The 18819-nt window shown below is 39.5% G+C and overlaps 1 protein-coding gene across 1 annotated transcript; it reads left to right on the forward strand.

The window, feature by feature from the left end:
• The first annotated feature begins 16824 nt into the window (after positions 1 to 16824).
• LOC114046047 (olfactory receptor 52K1-like) lies at positions 16825 to 17826 on the forward strand. Its single transcript, XM_027866261.1, has one exon. The coding sequence runs from the start codon at positions 16825 to 16827 to the stop codon at positions 17824 to 17826; it is 1002 nt and encodes a 333-aa protein (XP_027722062.1).
• The last annotated feature ends 993 nt before the right edge of the window (positions 17827 to 18819 follow it).

The following is an 18819-nucleotide window of genomic DNA, read 5'->3' on the forward strand; positions in this document are numbered from 1 at the left end:
TAAAGTTCAATCTGCTGAAATCCAAGAGCAATATTAATAGATAAAGCAAAAATTAGAGACTTATTACGTGCCAGGCAATGTGCTAGGCACTGGGAATACAATGAGAGCAAATGAGAGATTCCTTTCCTTCAAGAAATTTATGAGTGGGTGAGGGATAGAAAGGAGATTGCAGAAAATGGCATGATCTCTGATTCAGAGCTACATACGGCAAAAACTCATCTCTCGAAGCTAGAGGGAGGCAGGAGTAGAGTCCTAGCTTCCAAAGAGAGGGGATGGTCAAAGAATGGGGCCATCACAATATATACAGCTCAGTGACTTTTAGCCTTTTTGTGTTATGAACTTCTTTGGCAGTCTGGTGAAGCCTACAGACCCTTTCTCAGAATAACGTTTATTGCCTACATTCATAATTGAAGGAAATGCTAAATTCCATTGAGAAGTTGGTGGAAATTAAGATGTTATTTTTCCCTCACTGAAGTTCCTGGATCTCTGAAATTTATTCAAAGACCTCTTGGGAATCATAGACCCCAGGTTAAGAAACCCTGCTCTAGAGCATTCCACTGTTCTATCTCTCTAGTAATCCTAGTGAAAAAGGAAGGTTTGTATGAGAGGTGGTTTATTCCTAATAAAGTCATACTGCCTATCCTTCATTACCATTTCTCTAATTCTTCACAAACTCTCCATTAAGTAATACTTACTCAATACTTCAAGGATCTATTATTTCATCAATATGAGTACTCCCTCACCAACATAACTAACAACCCCCTTATAACTAGTAGTTGTTTCACAATTGTTGTTGTAACCCAAAGAAGTCGTTGGCTTGTGGCCAACCTGATGAATATTTTCTCTGCATTTAGTTAAGCTGATTCTCAGACAAGAGAAAACTAGTCCTTCATCTGGTCCATACTCAAAAGCCTTTCCAAACCTGCAAATATACTTTATGCTATCATCACCTTCTGGAATAAAGCGGCATCTCCTACCTTTAATAATGCTTTTAGAATAACGTGATATCACCATAGGAAACTTTTGTTTAATGCTTTTTCCCATACTTTTTATTTTTATGTCATTCCTTTCTAAATATATTCTCCCCCTGTTCCCCAAAGGGTCACCAGGGAACCTTTCCTCGTAAAAAAGATTTTTTAAAAACAGTGTAACTGGAATGATCAGGGGAACCTCCTGATCTATTGAAGTTGTCAAGCATCTCTCAATACAATCTCTACCCTTAATGACCAATGAGAAGCCAGTTACCCACTTCAACAAAGTGTCCACACATGGCCTTCAGCAAAGGGACAAAGCACCTGTACCACAGAAAGGGAGCACACAAAGAGCATGCCAAACTCTACCATCAGATCATCAAATGCTCCAACTCATCAGATCAAAGAGTTCCTCTGATCCCTCCATTATAACAGTTTGGCAAAACCAATCAACACATTAACCAAGAATATTGTGTATGCAATATTTACAATGAAAGGAGGGAGTGTGTTTTCTCAACTCTTCTCAAATCTAAACTTGGACACAGCCTCCATTTTCATGTTAATGTTCTTTCTATTTACATTGGTATTGTCATTGTGTACACTGTTTTCCTAGTTCTACTTCTTTCATTCAGCGTTAATGGGTTTTCCCACATTTCTTCAAACTTTTCATCCTCATTTCTTAGGATGCAGTAATTACATTCATCTTCCGCAATTTGTTGAGCCATTCTCCAATTGATGTTTCTAGTTATTTGCTACCATAAAAAATACTGCGATAAATATGCTGGTATGTATAGTGTCTTCCTGTCTTTGACCTCCTTGGGGTATATGCCTAGCGATGGGATCTCTGAATCAAAGGGCATGAACTCTTTAGTCATTTTTAAAAGTATCATTCCAAATGGACTTCACAATTTTGTCAAGAACTGAACCTTAGGGGTTGGGGGGAGGGGAGGAGGCATGGAGGGTAAGGTGAGGGAACAGAATATATCTGCATGTGTTTTTCTATCTCTCACTCCTTAAAGGGCCCAGCTGCTAGAAGTTAGGAAATGGGTAGCTTACTCCTATGGAAATGATAGCTACATAAGGCCTGCTTCATTTGTCTCCCTGCTTTCTAGGGCACTTTTTCTGTGTGTCTCTTTCTCTCTGTCTCTGTCTCTGTGTGTCTGCCCATCTGTCTGTCACACACACACACACACACACACACACACACACACACACAACTTCCCTCCATAATGGCAGGTTGTGGTTTCCCCAGAGTGTCAGTGGCTAAAGGTTTTCCTTATGGTGCACTAATATTCCATTTTATTCATATACCTCAATTTTTCTAGCCATTCCTCAATTGATGGGTAACCCTTTTAACTTCCAAATCTTTCATTTTCATTTTTTTTCCTTTTAATCCAACCCCATCCCATTTTAGAATCAGGAAGTTAGATTTGCTTGTCTACTTCCTCCTTAGTAATCTCTTCACTCTTAAATCCTCCATCCCCATTGAATTTTATGTATTTTTAGAACTACCTCTTTGTCTCTGTGTGTATCTATGTATGTGCATGAGTTCATCCTTCTTTGAAAGGCACTACAAGAGAATGTGGGTAAAAGCCCTAAAAGAGCTAAAATGTAAACTCCCTAAGGGCAGGGATTATTTCAGTTTTTCGCTTTGCTTTTTGTTCCTGGTGCCTAGTGGCATATAATGAATGTATACTACCTGCTTATCAGTTAACCGATAAAATATATCAAGAGAATAGGCAGATGGGCAAAACCTGGTAGTATGAAATTTAATAGACATAGACAATATTCTACACTTGGGCTCAGAAAAATCAACAGTCACAAGAAAAGATTGATAAGATATGTGTAGGAAGCAGCTCCTTTGAGAAAGACCTGGGTCTTTATTGGACTGAAAAATCAAAATGAGTCAACAAAATGACATGACAACTGCTAATGAAATCTTAGATTTCCATGAACAGAACCATAGTATCCAGGGGAAGGGACACAACTGATAATTCTCTTTTTCTCTGCTAGAGTTAAATCATATCCAGAGTATTAAGTTCAGTTATGGGTACCACATTTTAAAAGGAACATTAAATTGAATCCAATAGATGTTTTAAAATCAATTATCAAGCATTTTCCCCCTTCCTCCTCCCTCCCTTCCCCTACCTGGAAAAAAAGAAACAAGTATCTTGTAACAAAAGTGCATAATCAAGTAAAATAAATTCCCATATTGGCCATGTCCAAAAACATATCTCATTCTGAACCCTGAATCTATCACCTTTCTGTCAGGAGGTGAGTAGCATTTTTCATAATTGACCCTCTGGAATCATGATGGATCTTTGAATTGATCAGGGTTCTTATCTTTCAAAATTATTCATTTTTACAATGTTGCTATTTTTGTTTTTCTGCTTCTGTTCATTACATTAATAAAAGAGAGAAAGAGGGGCAGCTAGGTGGCACAGTGGATAGAGCATTGGCCCTGAGGTTAGGAGGACTTGAGTTCAAATATGATCTCAGACCAAACACTTGACACTTACTAGCTGTGTGACCCTGAGCAAGTCACTTAACCCCAATTGCCTAAAAGAGAGAGAGAGAGAGAGAGAGAGAGAGAGAGAGAGAGAGAGAGAGAGAGAGAATATCAATGAATTGGGCATGCAATTAAAAAAATTAGAAAAAGAACAAATTAAAAATTCCCACTTAAATACCAAATTGGAAATCCTGAAAAATCAAAGGGGAGATAATTAATAAAATAGAAACTAAGAAAACCATTGAACTAATAAAATGAAAAGCTAGTTTATGTTTTTTAAAAAAGTAATAAACTAGATAAACCATTGGTTAATTTGATTTTTTTAAAAAAAGGAAAACAAAATTACCATTATCAAAAATGAAAAAGGTGAATTCACCACCAATGAAGAGAAAATTAAAGCAGTTATTATAAGCTATTTTGCCTGGTTATATGCCAATAATTCTGACAATCTAAGGGAAATGGATGAATATTTCCAAAAATATAAATTGCCCAGATTAGCAGGAAAACTACCAGCATAATTGACCTTATAAATAACATAATCAACAGAAGTCATATAATTATCTCAATAGATGCAGAAAAAGTTTTTGACAAAATACAACTATTTAAAAAAAAAAAACACTGGAGAGCATAGGAATAGAGCTTTCCTTAAAATGATAAGTAGGATGTATCTAAAACCATCAGCAAGCATTATCTGTAATAAGAATAAGCTAGAAGCCTTCCCAATAAAATCAAGGGTAAAACAAGGATGCCCATTATCACCACTGTTATTTAATATGGTACTAGAAATCCTAGCTATAACAATGAGAAGAAGAAATTGAAGGAATTAGAATAGGCAATGAGGGAAACAAAACTATCACTCTTTGCAGATGATATGATGGTATACTTAGAGAATCCTAGAGAATCAACTAAAAAACTGGTTGAAATAATTAACAACTTTAGCAAAATCGCAGCATACAAAATAAACCCACATAAATCATCAGCATTTCCATGTATTATCAACAAAGCCCACCAGCAAGAGAAAGAAAGAGAAATTCCATTTAAAACAACTATAGACAATAATAAAACACTTAGGAGTCTACCTTCCAAGACAAACACAGGAATTACATGAACACAATTATAAAACACTTCACACAAATAAAAGTCAGATCTAAACAACTGAACAATATAAATTGCTCATAGGTAGGCCAAGACAATATAATAAAAATGACAATTCTACCTAAATTAATTTACTTATTCAGTGTCATACCAATCAAACTACCAAGAAATTATTTTCTAGAGCTAGAAGAAAAATAACCAAATTCATCTGGAATAACAAAAGGTCAATAATATCAAGGGAATTAATGGAAAAAAAAATGATGTGAAAGGAGGTGGCTTAGAAGTACCAGATCTCAAAATCTATTATATGCTAGTAATCATGAAAAAAATCTGATACTGCCTAAGAAATAGAATGGTGGATCAGTGGAATAGATTAGGTACACAAAATGCTGTAGCAAATGACTATAGTAATCTAGTATTTGATAAAGCCAACAACTCAAGCTTTTGGGACAAGAACTCACTATTTGACAAAAACTGCTGGGAAAACTGGAACACAGTATGATAGGGATTACACTGTTTACCAAGATAAGTTATATGGTTATATGATTTAGACATAAAGAGTGATACCATAAACAAATTAGGACAGCAAGGAATAGTTTAGCTGTCAGATCTATGGAGAAGACAAGAATTTATGACTAAATAAGAGATACAGAACTTTGTGGAATGCATAATTTTGATTATATTAAATCTAAAAGGGTTTGCACAAACAAAAGCAATACAATCAAGATTAAAAAGAAAGCAGAAAACTGGGGGGAAATGTTTATTGTGTGCCTCTGATAAAAGACTCATTTCTCAAATATATGGTGAACTGAGTCAAATTTAAAAGAATACAAGTCTTTGCCCAAGTGATAAATTGTCAAAGGATATGAACAGGCAGGTTTCAAATGAAGAAATTAAAGTTATCTATAGTCATATTTTTAATAAAGATCTAAATCATTATTGATTAGAGAAATGCAAATTAAAACAACTCTGATGTACCACCTCAGCCCCATCATATTGGCTAATATGATTAAAAAAAAGGAAAATGATAAATGTTGGAGGGGATGTGGGAAAATTGGGATACTAATGCATTGTTGGCAGAGTAGTGAACTGATTCAACCATTCTGGAGAGCACTTTGGAGCTATGCCCAATGAGCTATAAAACTGTACAAATCCTTTCATCTAGCAATACCACTACTAGGTCTATATCCCAAAGAAAAATATCTTAAGAGGAAAAGGACCTATTTGTACATAAGTATTTAGAGTAGCTCTTTTTGTGGTGGCTAATTGAGGGGATGCCCATCAATTGAGGAATGGCTGAACAAGTTATGATATATGATTATAATGGAATACTGTCATACTATAAGAAATGACGAGAAGGCTGATTTCAGAAAAACCTGGAAAGTCTTACATGAACTGATGCAAGATGAAATAAGCAGAACCAGGAGAACACTGAAGCAACAGCAATATTGTACAATAATCAACTGTGAATGACTTAGTTCTTCATAGCAATAGTATGATCCAAGACAATTTGAAAGGGTTCATAATGGAAAATGCTATCCATCTCCAGAGAAAGAACTGATGAAGTCTGAATGCAGATCGAAGCATACTATTTTTCACTTTATTTTTTTCATGGTCTTTTTGGTCTGTGTCTTCTTTCACAGCATGACTAATATGGAAATATGTGTTGCATGACTGCATATGTGTATCCTATAATATAGGTCTTACACCAAACTGCTTACCATCTCAGGGCAAAGAAAGAAAAGTAGAGAATTTGAAACTGAAAAATTTTTTTAATTAATGTTAAAAATTGTCTTTACATGTAATTAGGAAAAAATAAAATATTTTAAATAATATTTTATTTTCTGCAATTACATGTAAAACAATTTTTAACATTTGTTGGGGATTTTTTTTTTAGTTTTGAGTTCCAAATTCTATTCCTCCCTCCCCTCCCCTCTTCCTGAGATGGTAAATAACCTAATATAGGTTATACATGTGTACTCAATCATGTAAAATATTTCTATATTAGTCACTTTGTGAAAGAAAACAAAGGAAGGAAGGAAGCAAGAAAAGAAGGAAAGTGAAAAATAGTATGCTTCAGTCTGTATTCAGATAACATCAGTTCTTTCTCTGGAGGTGGATAGCATTTTTCATCATTAGTCCTTTGGGATTCTCTTGGATCATTGTATTGCTGAGAATAGCTGTCATTCACTGTTCTTTACCATACCATATTGTTATCACCGTGTACAATATTCTCCTGGTTCTACTCACTTCACTTTGTATCAGTTCATTTAAGTCTTTCCAAGTTTTTCTGAAATCATCCTGCTTGTTATTTCTTATAGCACAATCATATTCCATTACATTTATATACCACCAACTTGTTCAGCCATTCCCCAATTGAGGGATATCCCCTCAATTTCCAATTCTTTGCAACCACAAAAAGAGCTTCTGTAAATATTTTTGTACAAATAGGTCCTTTTCCCTTTTTTGTAATTACTTTGGGATACAGACCTAGCAGCAATATTGCCGGATCAAAAGATATGCACTGTTTTATAGCCCATAGGGCATAGTTTCCGGAATGGTTGGATCAGTTCACAACTTTACCAACAGTGCATTAGTGTCACAGTTTTCCAAAATCCCCTCCAACATTTATCATTGTCCTTTTTTGTCATATTAGCCAATCTGATGGGGGTGAGGTAGTACCTCAGAGTTGTTTTAATTTGCATTTCTCTAATCGATAATGACTTAAAATATTTTTTCATATGACTTTAGATAGCTTTGCTTTCTTCATCTGAAACTTGCCTATTCATATCCTTTGACCATTTATCAATTGGGAAATGACTTGTATTCTTATAAATTTGACTCAGTTCTCTATGTAAAATAAAATAAAATAAAATGTAAAATAAAAAAAACTTAAATTAAATTAAATTTAAAAAAAAGATCCTGTCTCAGCCCCTGGCATAGATGAAGTTCTGAAGACACACACCTCTCCCCTTGGGGCTTTGCCCAAGAGAATACTCTTGATTGGCTAAGCCACAGTCCAGAGGGAGGTCTGGGGAGTCCTCTGAGATACACCCCAAGCAAACTCAGGAGGATTTAATCTCCACACATGCAACTTAGCCCTAACTGGTCTTCTCCAGTCCTGTCTGACCATATTCTGGTAAGTAGCAGGTCCTGGGCAGTCAGAGGTGTGAGAAGCCTGGAAGAGATAATCAGGATAAGTGGACAGAGAGGACAGGTTCACTGTTAGTCAGTCAAGCAGCCACTGGGCAGTCCCAGGCAAAGAAGTATTTTTTCCATTCTAGCATTCCTGCCCACTTTCAGCCCTAACCCTTAAAGACCCACAAAAATGCTATTCCTCTCCCTTCATTGTGGGGAAGGAGTCTGTCAGCTTCAGAGTAAAGACAGTGGCAATTCCACCTCTGAACTCTAGAAACAGCACCTTATAGAGGAAAGAGCCCTGGCCTAGAAATCACACCACCACAAAATGTCAAACTGTAGAGATAATTGAGTACAATTAATTCATTTTGTCAAGATACTATCAAGGGGAATCTAGCTCAGTCACCAGCTGGGCCAGATGACCACAGGAAGCCCTTCGAGTTCTGAGCGGCTGGTCCATCCATGGCTGGTCCATCCACCTTCTTTCCTATTAGTCACTAGTAAAACCCTTGGAGAAATGGAGTTGGTTCTCAGGTGCACCAAAAGGCAATGGGACTGGTGTCAGGGGTAGAAACACAGACGGGGCTGACCTCCAAATTACTGGGAACATTGCACAGTAAAGGTGGAACAAAGAAGAATGGGATTAGAATTCTGCAGGTTTGGGTGACAGGGAACAAAAACACTGGGAAACAGGTGAGCCAGGGCTAATCTTCACAGCATCATAAAAGTAAAACCCCTCCACAGCTTTCCTCAGCTTCCATAGACACTAGGGAAAAGAGTAAATTATTGTACTAGCATGTCCAGAGAAGACTTCAAAGTCCCAGGAATAATAGCAAGAGTTGAAATCTGTACAGTGTCTTAAGGTATACGTATATATATGTATGTATATATATATATATACACAAAGATTTATTTACATATATTTTTGTATGTGTGTATGTGTATATGTATATATATAATTATATATACATACATAAATACACACATATACATAAATACACATATATACATGTATATGTATATATGTGTGTGTGTGTGTGTGTGTGTATACATATACATATATATAAATTTCATTTGAGCCTTACAAGAACCCTGTGAAGTAGGTGCTATTATTATCCTCATTAAAAAAAAAAGGATTGTAAGATAGTGGAATGCTTCACAGAGAAAGATGATTGATTTTGAGGGGGGAAGGGACTTTGCCAAGGTCACACAGCTAATAATCAGCAGTGCTGGGCTGGGAGGAACAAAACCATTCACAGTGTCTTGGCCTTGGGTCTCCTTTCCTTGCATCATCACCATGGGGTAGGGAAGTTTGGTTAGTGTTCAAATTGGTCTGAGATGTTTCTCTTGTTGCAACTGAGCTTGGCGAAAGTACTTTATAATCCTGAACACAGCTTAGAAATATATGTTTCTGAGCAAAGAATGATAATCCTGTCATCAGACTTGTCTAATACTATCTATCTGAATAGCATCCATTGAATTTGCTCTCGTTTCCCAAGGCGTCCTTCAGAGGGCTTCTGGTGAGTGGGTGCAGGTTAAGGCCCATATGATTCACGGGATAGAGGAGTATGTAAAGAGGAGGGGGGAGCACCAGAATCACCCCACAGGATGTGGAAGGACCCCAAAGGCAAACCCTGTGTTTGTACATGTGTATAAGGGTACTTAGGTGGATCTATGTCTGTGTAGCTTCAGGTGTGTGTGTGTTTGTGTCTATACTAAGTGCCCAGAAGACAAGAGCAAAGGAAGCTCAGAGAAAACAGAGTAGAGTAGGTCTTGGCACCCACCCAAAGGTGTTCTGGTAAATGTTTAACAACTGGCTTTGTGAAAAAAAATGTATTTCACACACTTTCAAGTTTGATCTGCGTTATTAAAATTTTCTCTATCACTTTCTTAAGCCTAGACACTCAACAAAAAATAAATAGAACCCTGATTGCAGCATTTGCCAATTTCCAAGGTGTAAGTGCTCCTAAGCAAGTGAGACCTAGCTTCAGCACACCTCTGGGCTCATCCTATTCCATAGCTGTTGACAGATGGGTTGGGAGCTATCAGCTCAGAACATGGCAGTCAGCAAGTTCTAGGAAAGGAGATGCCCATGTGGCACCAGAAATTGATGTCAAGGTCGTTGAAGACAAGTGGAAGCATTGAGACTAGGAGGCAAAAGTATTGACAGAGGCCCAGTGGATAAAGTGCTGGACTTGGTATCAGGAAGACATGAGCTCAAGTCTTCCCTCAGGCACTTCGTAATTGTGTGACCCTGAGCAAGTCATTTCACCTCTGTCTGCCTCAGTTTCCTCATTATCCTTCATGTGGATAATAATAGTACCCTACCTGTCAAGGCTGTAATGAGGAACAAATGAAATAACATGTCCTCAGGACTTAGCATAGTGTCTGCCGCATAGTAGGTGCTTAATAAATGTTGATTGACCAATGGGTAAAACACTTTGCAAACTGTAAAGGACTGATAAACATCACCACCTATACTGACAGTAAGATCCCCTGTGCAATGAGCAAGTGAGGACAACTCATATAATCATTGTTTGCACTCCCAATAGCAAGAATTACAAAGATTCCAGATCTCACTTCCAAAAAAGTATGGTGAGCAAGTAGCATTTGCCAGAACCTGACCTGAGTGTATGACATTTGTATTTCTGCCACCAAGTGACTGGTATCTATGTTCCAAGTGCAGACTTGTCTCCTTTGTGGAAAAGAAGGTTAGGGCTCCAGGCTGTCAGGGAGAATGAAGACATTTTAAAAGAACAACAGTGATAACAAAAGAATGGCTTCAATGTCAAAACAAAGAGAGAGAAAAAGGTCTGAAAAGGCAAGCTCCCAGGAATAATGAACTGGCTCAGGTGGTTGGAGGGTTGAAGAATGTGACCAAGGAAATCAGGAAGAAGACGAAAGAGCACTAAACATTATGAGATAAGCAACAGATGTTGGTCTTTTTCTAAAGAAAATGGAGATGGACCATCTGAGGATCATAAATTTGACCTAGAAGTTTCCTTAAAGTCAGCTACTTTAATGACTTCATTTTTCAGATGAGGAAACTGAGACCAGTTTAAGCCTGACCAAGACTATACAGAGCGTAAGAAGAACTTCCTCCCTAGCAAGTAGAACTACCCAAGAGTGGAACTGATTGCCTCAAAAGGAAGTGGGGTCCCCCTCCCTGGAGATAGCATCACAGGATGATAGAGTGGAGGCTAGAAGGAATCCAGGTGGCCATCCTCTGCTATGTGCTTTTTTAAGAGAGTATAGTGGTAAAAGCACTACTCTTGGAGTCAGAGGACCCAGGTTTGAAATCTGCCTCTTTCACTTATAATCTGTGTGACTGTGGGCAATCCATTTTCCCTCTCTTGGACTCAATATCCACATCTGTAAAGTAGGGGGGAAAGGATTAAATAGCCTCTAAGTTCCCTGTCAACTCTAAATCTGTAATTTCTAATTCTATGACCTGATTTGGACCAAATCTCTCATTCTACAGGTGAGTAAACTGAGGCCCAGAGAGGTCAAGTGAATTGCCAAAGTCACAAAGATAGTAAGGGGCAGAACCAGGAATCAAACCCAGGTCCAAATCCATCATTCTAGCTACTCTACCATGTTGGACTACTTGAAAAGACAACCAGTTGTAGAATATGTTGTAGAGAAGATGATAGCCTCTGGGGTCCCTGTCTGAGATTCTGTGATTCTATGACTGGAAGAAGGATAATATCAATTGCAGAAATAGAAGAGTGAGGTGTAGGGTAGGCTCTGAGGCAAAGATTATTTTAGTTTTGAACATGTGGCCTTCAGACCATGCTAGAGGAAGCACTAGCTTTTTCTGCAAGGAAAGAAAATATGGATACACAGCTGCTGTCAGGTGAGAGATAATTTGGGAAGAGTCAGAGGAAAAAGAGACCACTGGCAGTAGTGGTGCATGAAGAGTACTGATGCAACTATTGGTCAATCTGATAATGACACTGGAGAAGGCTTTTGTGTTCCTGGCATATGTATTCAGAACACAACAAAAGACCTCCCAAAATTTCTTTGACCTGACAACTACAACCCATTCCCAAATGATTCTGCCAAGAAGAAACTAGAAAGTTCTACCAACAATAATGAAGTCTTGAGAAAGAATGAGAAGACCCTAGTGGAAGAGGTGGTATCATTGTCACTACTACTGATCAAAAGTAAGGGCTTCAGAATAGAAAAGCAGACTTGAGAAATGCATAGCTGGTTGATAAAATAGTGACTAAGGATTGATTTCTGGGCCACAGATTAAAATAAAGGAATGACAGGCTTCTAGCCAGAGATGGCGTACTCTTAACAAGAAGTATGTATTTGCATGAAATAATGTAAATTCAATCAAAAAGGCCTTCAACTGAAAAAGAAGGGGGAGGGAGAAAATTGACTTCATATATACAGCAAGCTAGACACTTTAGACAGTAGCTATCCCATAGGAAAGATAATAGCAATATAAACATCCAGAAGTTTACAGGAGACAAAATATAAGAACAAAGCCACCAGTAAAAACGGAAGTAGGATCCCATGACCTGAAACCCTATGGGGAAAGTGAGCCCAGGAGAGAGAAGAAATTCTCAAGAATGAAATCCTTAAGGCACAAAGACAAATAATTTTTAAGAGGAGGAAAAGTGAAGTTCTCTAAAAAGACCAATGTGGATGGCAAAAGAAATTGATCAACCAACATGAATTTTCCAAAGATATTTACAGAAGATAAAGCAAAATCAGGTTAAAAGTAGAAAAATGTAAAGTATATAGTAAGCTCACATAAAAATAGTGTCAGGCTGGGGGCAGCTAGGTGGTGCAGTGGATAGAGCACCAGCCCTGAAGTCAGGAGGACCTGAGTTCAAATCCAGCCTCAGACCAAACACTTGTCACCTACTGGCTGTGTGACCCTGAGCAAGGCACTTAACCCCAATTGCCTAAAAAAAATAGCATCAGGTAAGCTGAAGCCAGGGTCTGAATAAAGGTCCTGACTCCAAATGTGGCATTATTTCCATAGAACAACACTAGCTCAAAAATAACCTCTCCCCTTTGAACTCCCAGAGCACTTTGTACCTTACTTACTGAACTTCTTTGACCCTGTTATCTGATCGCATTTTTAGTCATGTACATGTTTTCCTCAAAGGTTCTCCTTGGCTTATTTATCTTTGCATTCTGTTTACTGTCCAGCAAAGGGTCTTGCAGACATTAGGTACAGTCAGTCAGTCAGCCAACAAGCATTTAATTATTAAGAGTCTCCTGTATGTGCCAGGCAGTGTGCTAAGAACTAGGGGTTCAAGGACCACAAAAAGGCAATCCTTGCCCTTCAAAATTTCAAAATCTAATCGCGGAGACAACATGCAAACAACTCTACACAAACAGGAGAGGCTAGAGATAAGACACTGCATCAGGAAAGGCTTCCTGCAGAAGGTAGGATTTTAGCTGAGACTTGGAAGAAGCCAGGGGCCCCAGAAGGCAGAGATGAGGAGGGAGAGTGTTACAAGCATGGGGACAGCCAGTAAAAATGCATAGAACTGGGAGATGGAGTGTCTAGTTCAAGATACAGCAAGGAGGCCAGTATTATTGGACTGTAGAGTACATGGAGGGGAATAAAGTACAGGAAGTCTTAAAACAGAGTAACAATAGTAATAGTAGTAGTAGTTAATAATAATAATAATGATAATGAGTTTGCAGAGGTTTGCTAAGGTTTGCAAAGCATTTTACAAATATTATCTCATATTAACTTTACAACAACCCTGGGAAGAAGGTGCTACTATAAAATTACCCCCATTTCCAGATGAAGGTTAAGTAACTTGTCCAGGATCATACAGCTTGTAAGTTTCTGAGGATGGATTTGAACTCAGGATTTCCTGACTCGAGATCTAGTGCTCTATCCACTATACCACGTAGCTACCAGGAAGGGCCAGGTTATGAAGGGCTTTAAAAGCCAAATAGAGGACTTTATATTTGATATCAAGGCTGATAGAGAGTCACTGGAGTTTATTGAATAGGGGAGTGACAGAGTAAGATCTATGCTTTAGTGAGATCACTTTGACAGCTGAGTGGAGGATGGACCGGAGTAGAGAGAGATATAAGGTAGGGAGACCAACCAGAAGGCTACTGGGATAGTCCAAGTATGAGCTGATAAAGGTCTGCACCAGGGCGGTGGCAATGTCAGAAGAGAAAAGGAGGCATTTACAAGAAATGTTTTGAAGGTAGAATTGACAAGACTTGGCAACTGATTGAATATGGGTGGTGACAGAGAGTGAGAAGTGAAGGATGACAAAGGTTCGAAGTCCAGGTGGCTGGGAAGGTGGTGGTACCTTCTTATAGTAATAGGGAAGTTCAGTAGTGAGGAGGATTTGAAGGGAAAAACAATGAATTCTGTTTTGGACACGTTGAGTTTAAGATGTCTATGGGACAGCCAGTTTAAGATGTCCAGTAAGTAGCTGGAATTGAGAGACTAGAGATCAGGAGAGAAGTAAGAGTTAGACAAATAGATCCGTGAATCATCTGCTCAGAGATCATAATGGAATCCATGAGAATTATAAAGATCACCAAGTGAAAGAGTATAAAGGAAAAGAAAAAAGGCCCAGGGCAGAGCCTTGGGGAACACTCATGGCTGTTGACCACAATCTTGTTGAATATGTAGCAAGGGAGATCGAGGGGCAGCAGTCAGACTGGTAGAAGAACCAGGAGAAGGTGACTGAAAGTGTCAAAGGCTGCAGAGAGTATGAGGATTAAGAAAAGGCCATTAGATTGGACAATTAAAAGATCATTGCTAACTTTAGAGAGAGCAGTTTCAGTTGAATGGTGAGCTCCAGAGCCAGATTGTTAAGAAGAGAGGGAGGGGAAAGGATGAGGAGGCACTGATTAAAAATGGTCGTCTCAGAGAGTTTTCCCTCAAAAAGAGGGAAAGATATAGGATGATATCTAGAAGGGATGACAGAACAAGTCAGGGGTTTTCAAGGATAAGGAAGATGTGAGTGTGTAGGCAGAGGGAAGCATCCAGTGGACAAGGAGAGTCTAAAAATTAATGAGCAATTAGAGATGAAAGAAGGGGAAATCTGCTGGAGAAGATGGGATGGAATGTGATCACTTGTGCTTGGAGAGAGGGTTTGCCTTGGCAAGAAGGGCCCCTTCTTTATTTGAGTCAAAGGTGAAAGTGGGGGAGGCCATCTGAGTGATGTGAGATGAGGTGGATGTGATAAAAGAGAGCTCTTGCCAAATAGCCTCAATTTTTTCAGTGAAATATGAGGCATGGTTCTAAGCTGAGAGGGTGGGGAAAGGGGAAGTTTGGAGAAAAGCTTTGAAAGTCCAAGTTTTACAGAATAAATCCTTTTATTAAGGGGTTTTATTCTGGGAAGTTTTGATTCAGTCAAAGGACTGCACTTGAGGACCTAGAGAGCCACATGTGGCCTTGAGACCGCAGGTTCATCACCCCTGGTGTAGCTAGTGGGGATGTGATGGCTGAGGGATTTAGGGATTGGAGGTTATGGAAAGGACAAAGAACAGTTAGGGGTTGTAAGGTAGAGAGAAAGATGGAATGAGAAAAGATTGTGATCAGGTAAGACAATTTTAGAGTTCACAGACATAAAAGTGGTGGATCTAGGCAGTGATGGTAAGATCCAGGGTATGACTACCTCTGTGTGGAGCTGAGATAGAATGGAGGAGTAGGTTCCTGAAAATACATAAATTGAAGAAATGAGAAGTTAGGGTTTTGAGAAAGTATCAGTATATATGGTGAAGTTTCTTAGTATGAGGGTGAGATTTAGGGAGGAGAAAAAGAAAATGAACCCTGCAGGTACTGGACTCATTAAGTAAAGCAGACTGGTAGATAACAGCTACCAGCATCTTGATTGGGTGATAAACACTAATTGGATGGACCTCAGTGGAAGAGAGGTTACTAAATGATACTGGTACAGGTACAAAGAGAGTCTGGAGGTAGCCACTGGAAGCAAGGAGTATTTCAAATTTCCCTCTACACCCAGTGAGTTGGCAGGTATGAGTAAAAGTATAAATGGTGCTGGAAAGGGTGGCTGGGGAAGTTTCGTCATCAGGTCTCAGCAAGAGCAAGATATAAGGAATGAGTAAGGGAAAGATTTAAGATGGAAACAAGTTTGTTAGTTAAGAAGCAGGCACTCCAGAGAGCACAGTGGAAGGGGAGGGTAGATCTCAAATGGAACATTGTGCAGTTGGGTTGAGAGGAATGGGAACAAAGTAAGGCAGGCAGTGAGAGATGGGAAATAGGGTTTGTACAATGACTTTGTGGGCTCAGAATCATTGGTAGGAGAAGAGTATGATGAGATGAAAATACACTAATCATTGAGAAGTGAGTTCAGGTGGATTATCATCCCTAGGGGCCAGTGCTGTGGAGCTGGGACAGGACAAAGGATGAGGCCATGGTAGAGAGTGAGAATCGTGCCTTGGTCTTATCATAATATGGAGATTCCAGGCAGGAATTCACCATTCAGTCTCAGTGCAGTGATCCTAGGGCATCAGTGTGTAAGTACTTATAAACACTTCTTACAAGATTAAATTGATTGATCAAAAAGAGCTGATACCAGCAAGAGAGGATCTCACCGCAGAACAGAATAGAGAAACAGCAGGGGCTTCTAGGAATAAAATTAGAAAAGCAAAATATTGATGTTTTGCTGATTATTTGTTTTCTTTTAAAATATTCTTTTTTATATGGAATAGCTCTCTGGACAGGAGGGAGCTGGAGGAACACAGGGGGAAATTTAAGTGATATAAAAACAAAAGATGACCAAAAATTTATTTTAAAAAAATTAAAAGATAAAGCCAGGAGTAAGATTCAATGGGAAAGTCCCTGATGGATATGGATAAACATTCCCACACTTCTTTTTCCTATTGATCATCTTCGTTTCAGAGACATCTGGGAAGAGTAAGGAAGGAAACAAGCTACCATTTCTCAAGAATGTCTCGTTAAATTGGGTCTCATAATGTTTCCTTTTCTTACATTTCCCCCTCTAGGAACATCAAAGACTCATGAAGGACAAGGACCTCCATCCAGCCCAATGAGACTGGTTCTGGGTCCAAAGATAACTGGACCCAGGGACTCTGTCTCCTCCCACTACCACCCCCTGAGCCCTAATACTGATCCCATCAAGAATGTCAGGGTGGGATGTGACCCACAATGTTTCCTACACTGACTTCTTCTTGGTAGGCTTCCCAGGGCTGCAGGAAGCCCGGTCCCTCCTGATCCTTCCATTTTCCTGCATATATCTGGTGATCCTCTCGGCCAATGCCCTGGTCATCTACACTGTGGTGGCCCAGAAAAGCCTGCACCAGCCCATGTATGCGCTCATTGCCCTGCTCCTGACGGTCAATCTCTGTGCCGCTACTGCAGTCGTGCCGGCCATGCTCTTTAGCTTCTCTACCCGCTACTACCGCATTTCTCTTTCTTGTTGCCTCATCCAGATGTTCTCTATCTACTTCCTCATCGTATTTGACTGCAACATCCTCCTGGTTATGGCCCTAGACCGCTACATTGCCATCTGCTATCCACTGCGTTATCCAGAAATTGTGACAGGGCAGATGTTGACAGGTTTGGTGGGCTTAGCAGCAACGAGGAGCACATGCATCGTTGCCCCTGTGGTAGTACTGGCCTCAAGAGTACACTTCTGTCGTTCCAACATCATCCGTCACTTCACCTGTGAGCACATGGCTCTGATGAAGCTGTCCTGTGGAGACATCTCACTCAACAAGACAGTGGGGCTTGCAGTCCGGGTCTTCAACCGGATCCTGGACATGTTGCTCTTGGGCACCTCCTACACACGCATCATCCATGCTGCCTTCCGGATCTCCTCTAGTGGGGCCCGCTCCAAAGCCCTAAACACATGTGGCTCCCATCTGCTGGTCATCTTCACCGTCTATACCTCTACACTCTCCTCTTCCATTGTCTATCGGGTAGCTCGCGCTTCCTCCCAGGATGTGCACAACCTGCTCAGTGCCTTCTATTTACTGCTCCCCTGCCTTGTCAACCCTGTTATCTATGGAGCCAGAACCAAGGAGATCCGGCAACACCTAGTCAAGATATTCCAGAGAGCAGGGCCTCGGGCCACTTCTGAAAAAAATCCATCCCTACCTCCAGAAAGAGAGCTTCCTTCATAATACCCCAGGGGCTAGGAAAAAACAGGTTCACCCCTAGGAACACAGGGATCCAACAATCATCCATATCACATATTCTTGTATTATTTCCAGCCTTCTTCTGATAGTTTCTCTCTAAGATAGGAAGAGGGTAAATATTAGAGCCTCACAATACTACTCCATCACTTACTTCAATAATCTTAGCTTTTTGAGTTCCAAATGATGAATCTTCTAATAATTGAAGACTGTTATTCTATTCAATCAAATGAGATATTTGCAAAATACTTAGCACAGTGCCTGGGATACAGTAAGTGCTAAATAAATGCTTGTTCCTTTCCCTCCCCACATTCAATTCAATTAAACATTTGTTAAGTTCCTGCTGCATGTTAAGTTCCCATGTCTAGCAATGAAAGGGAAAGATGAAGAATTAGATAGTCCCTGCCATCTAGAAATTAAAAGTATAAAAAGGGGAATGCAACATGTAAACAAAAAGGTACAAGGCAAAGTAATAACAGCAGTAACTTTACATAGCACTTTAAGGTTTGCAAAGTGCTTTACAAAACATCTCATTTGGTCCTCGCATACCCTGAGATAGAAGTGCTATTATCATCCCCACTTTGTTGTCATTGTCCGGTCACATCTGACTCTTCATGATCCCATTTGGGGTTTTCCTTGGCAAAGATACTGGACTGGTTTGCCATTTCCTTCTCCAGTTCATTTTATGGATGAGGAAACTGAGGCAAACAGGGTTAAATGACTTGCCCAGGGTCACACAATTAGTAAGTGTCTGAGGCCAGATTTGAACTCAGGAAGAGTCTTCCTGACTCCAGGCCCAACACTCTATCCACTGCACCACCTAATAGCCCTGTGAGATGCTTATATCCATTTAACTAAAGACAAGGGATACATCATTATAGAACAAATACTCTTTTTTTGGGGGGGGGTTGCATTTAAAGCTCTTCACAACCTAGTCCCTTCTTATCTTCCCAGTCTTCTTATTTCCTTCTATGTATCCTA

Source organism: Vombatus ursinus, unplaced genomic scaffold, assembly GCF_900497805.2.
Source record: "Vombatus ursinus unplaced genomic scaffold, bare-nosed wombat genome assembly UNPS02014780.1, whole genome shotgun sequence".
In the NCBI taxonomy this organism is placed as follows: Eukaryota; Metazoa; Chordata; class Mammalia; order Diprotodontia; family Vombatidae; genus Vombatus; species Vombatus ursinus.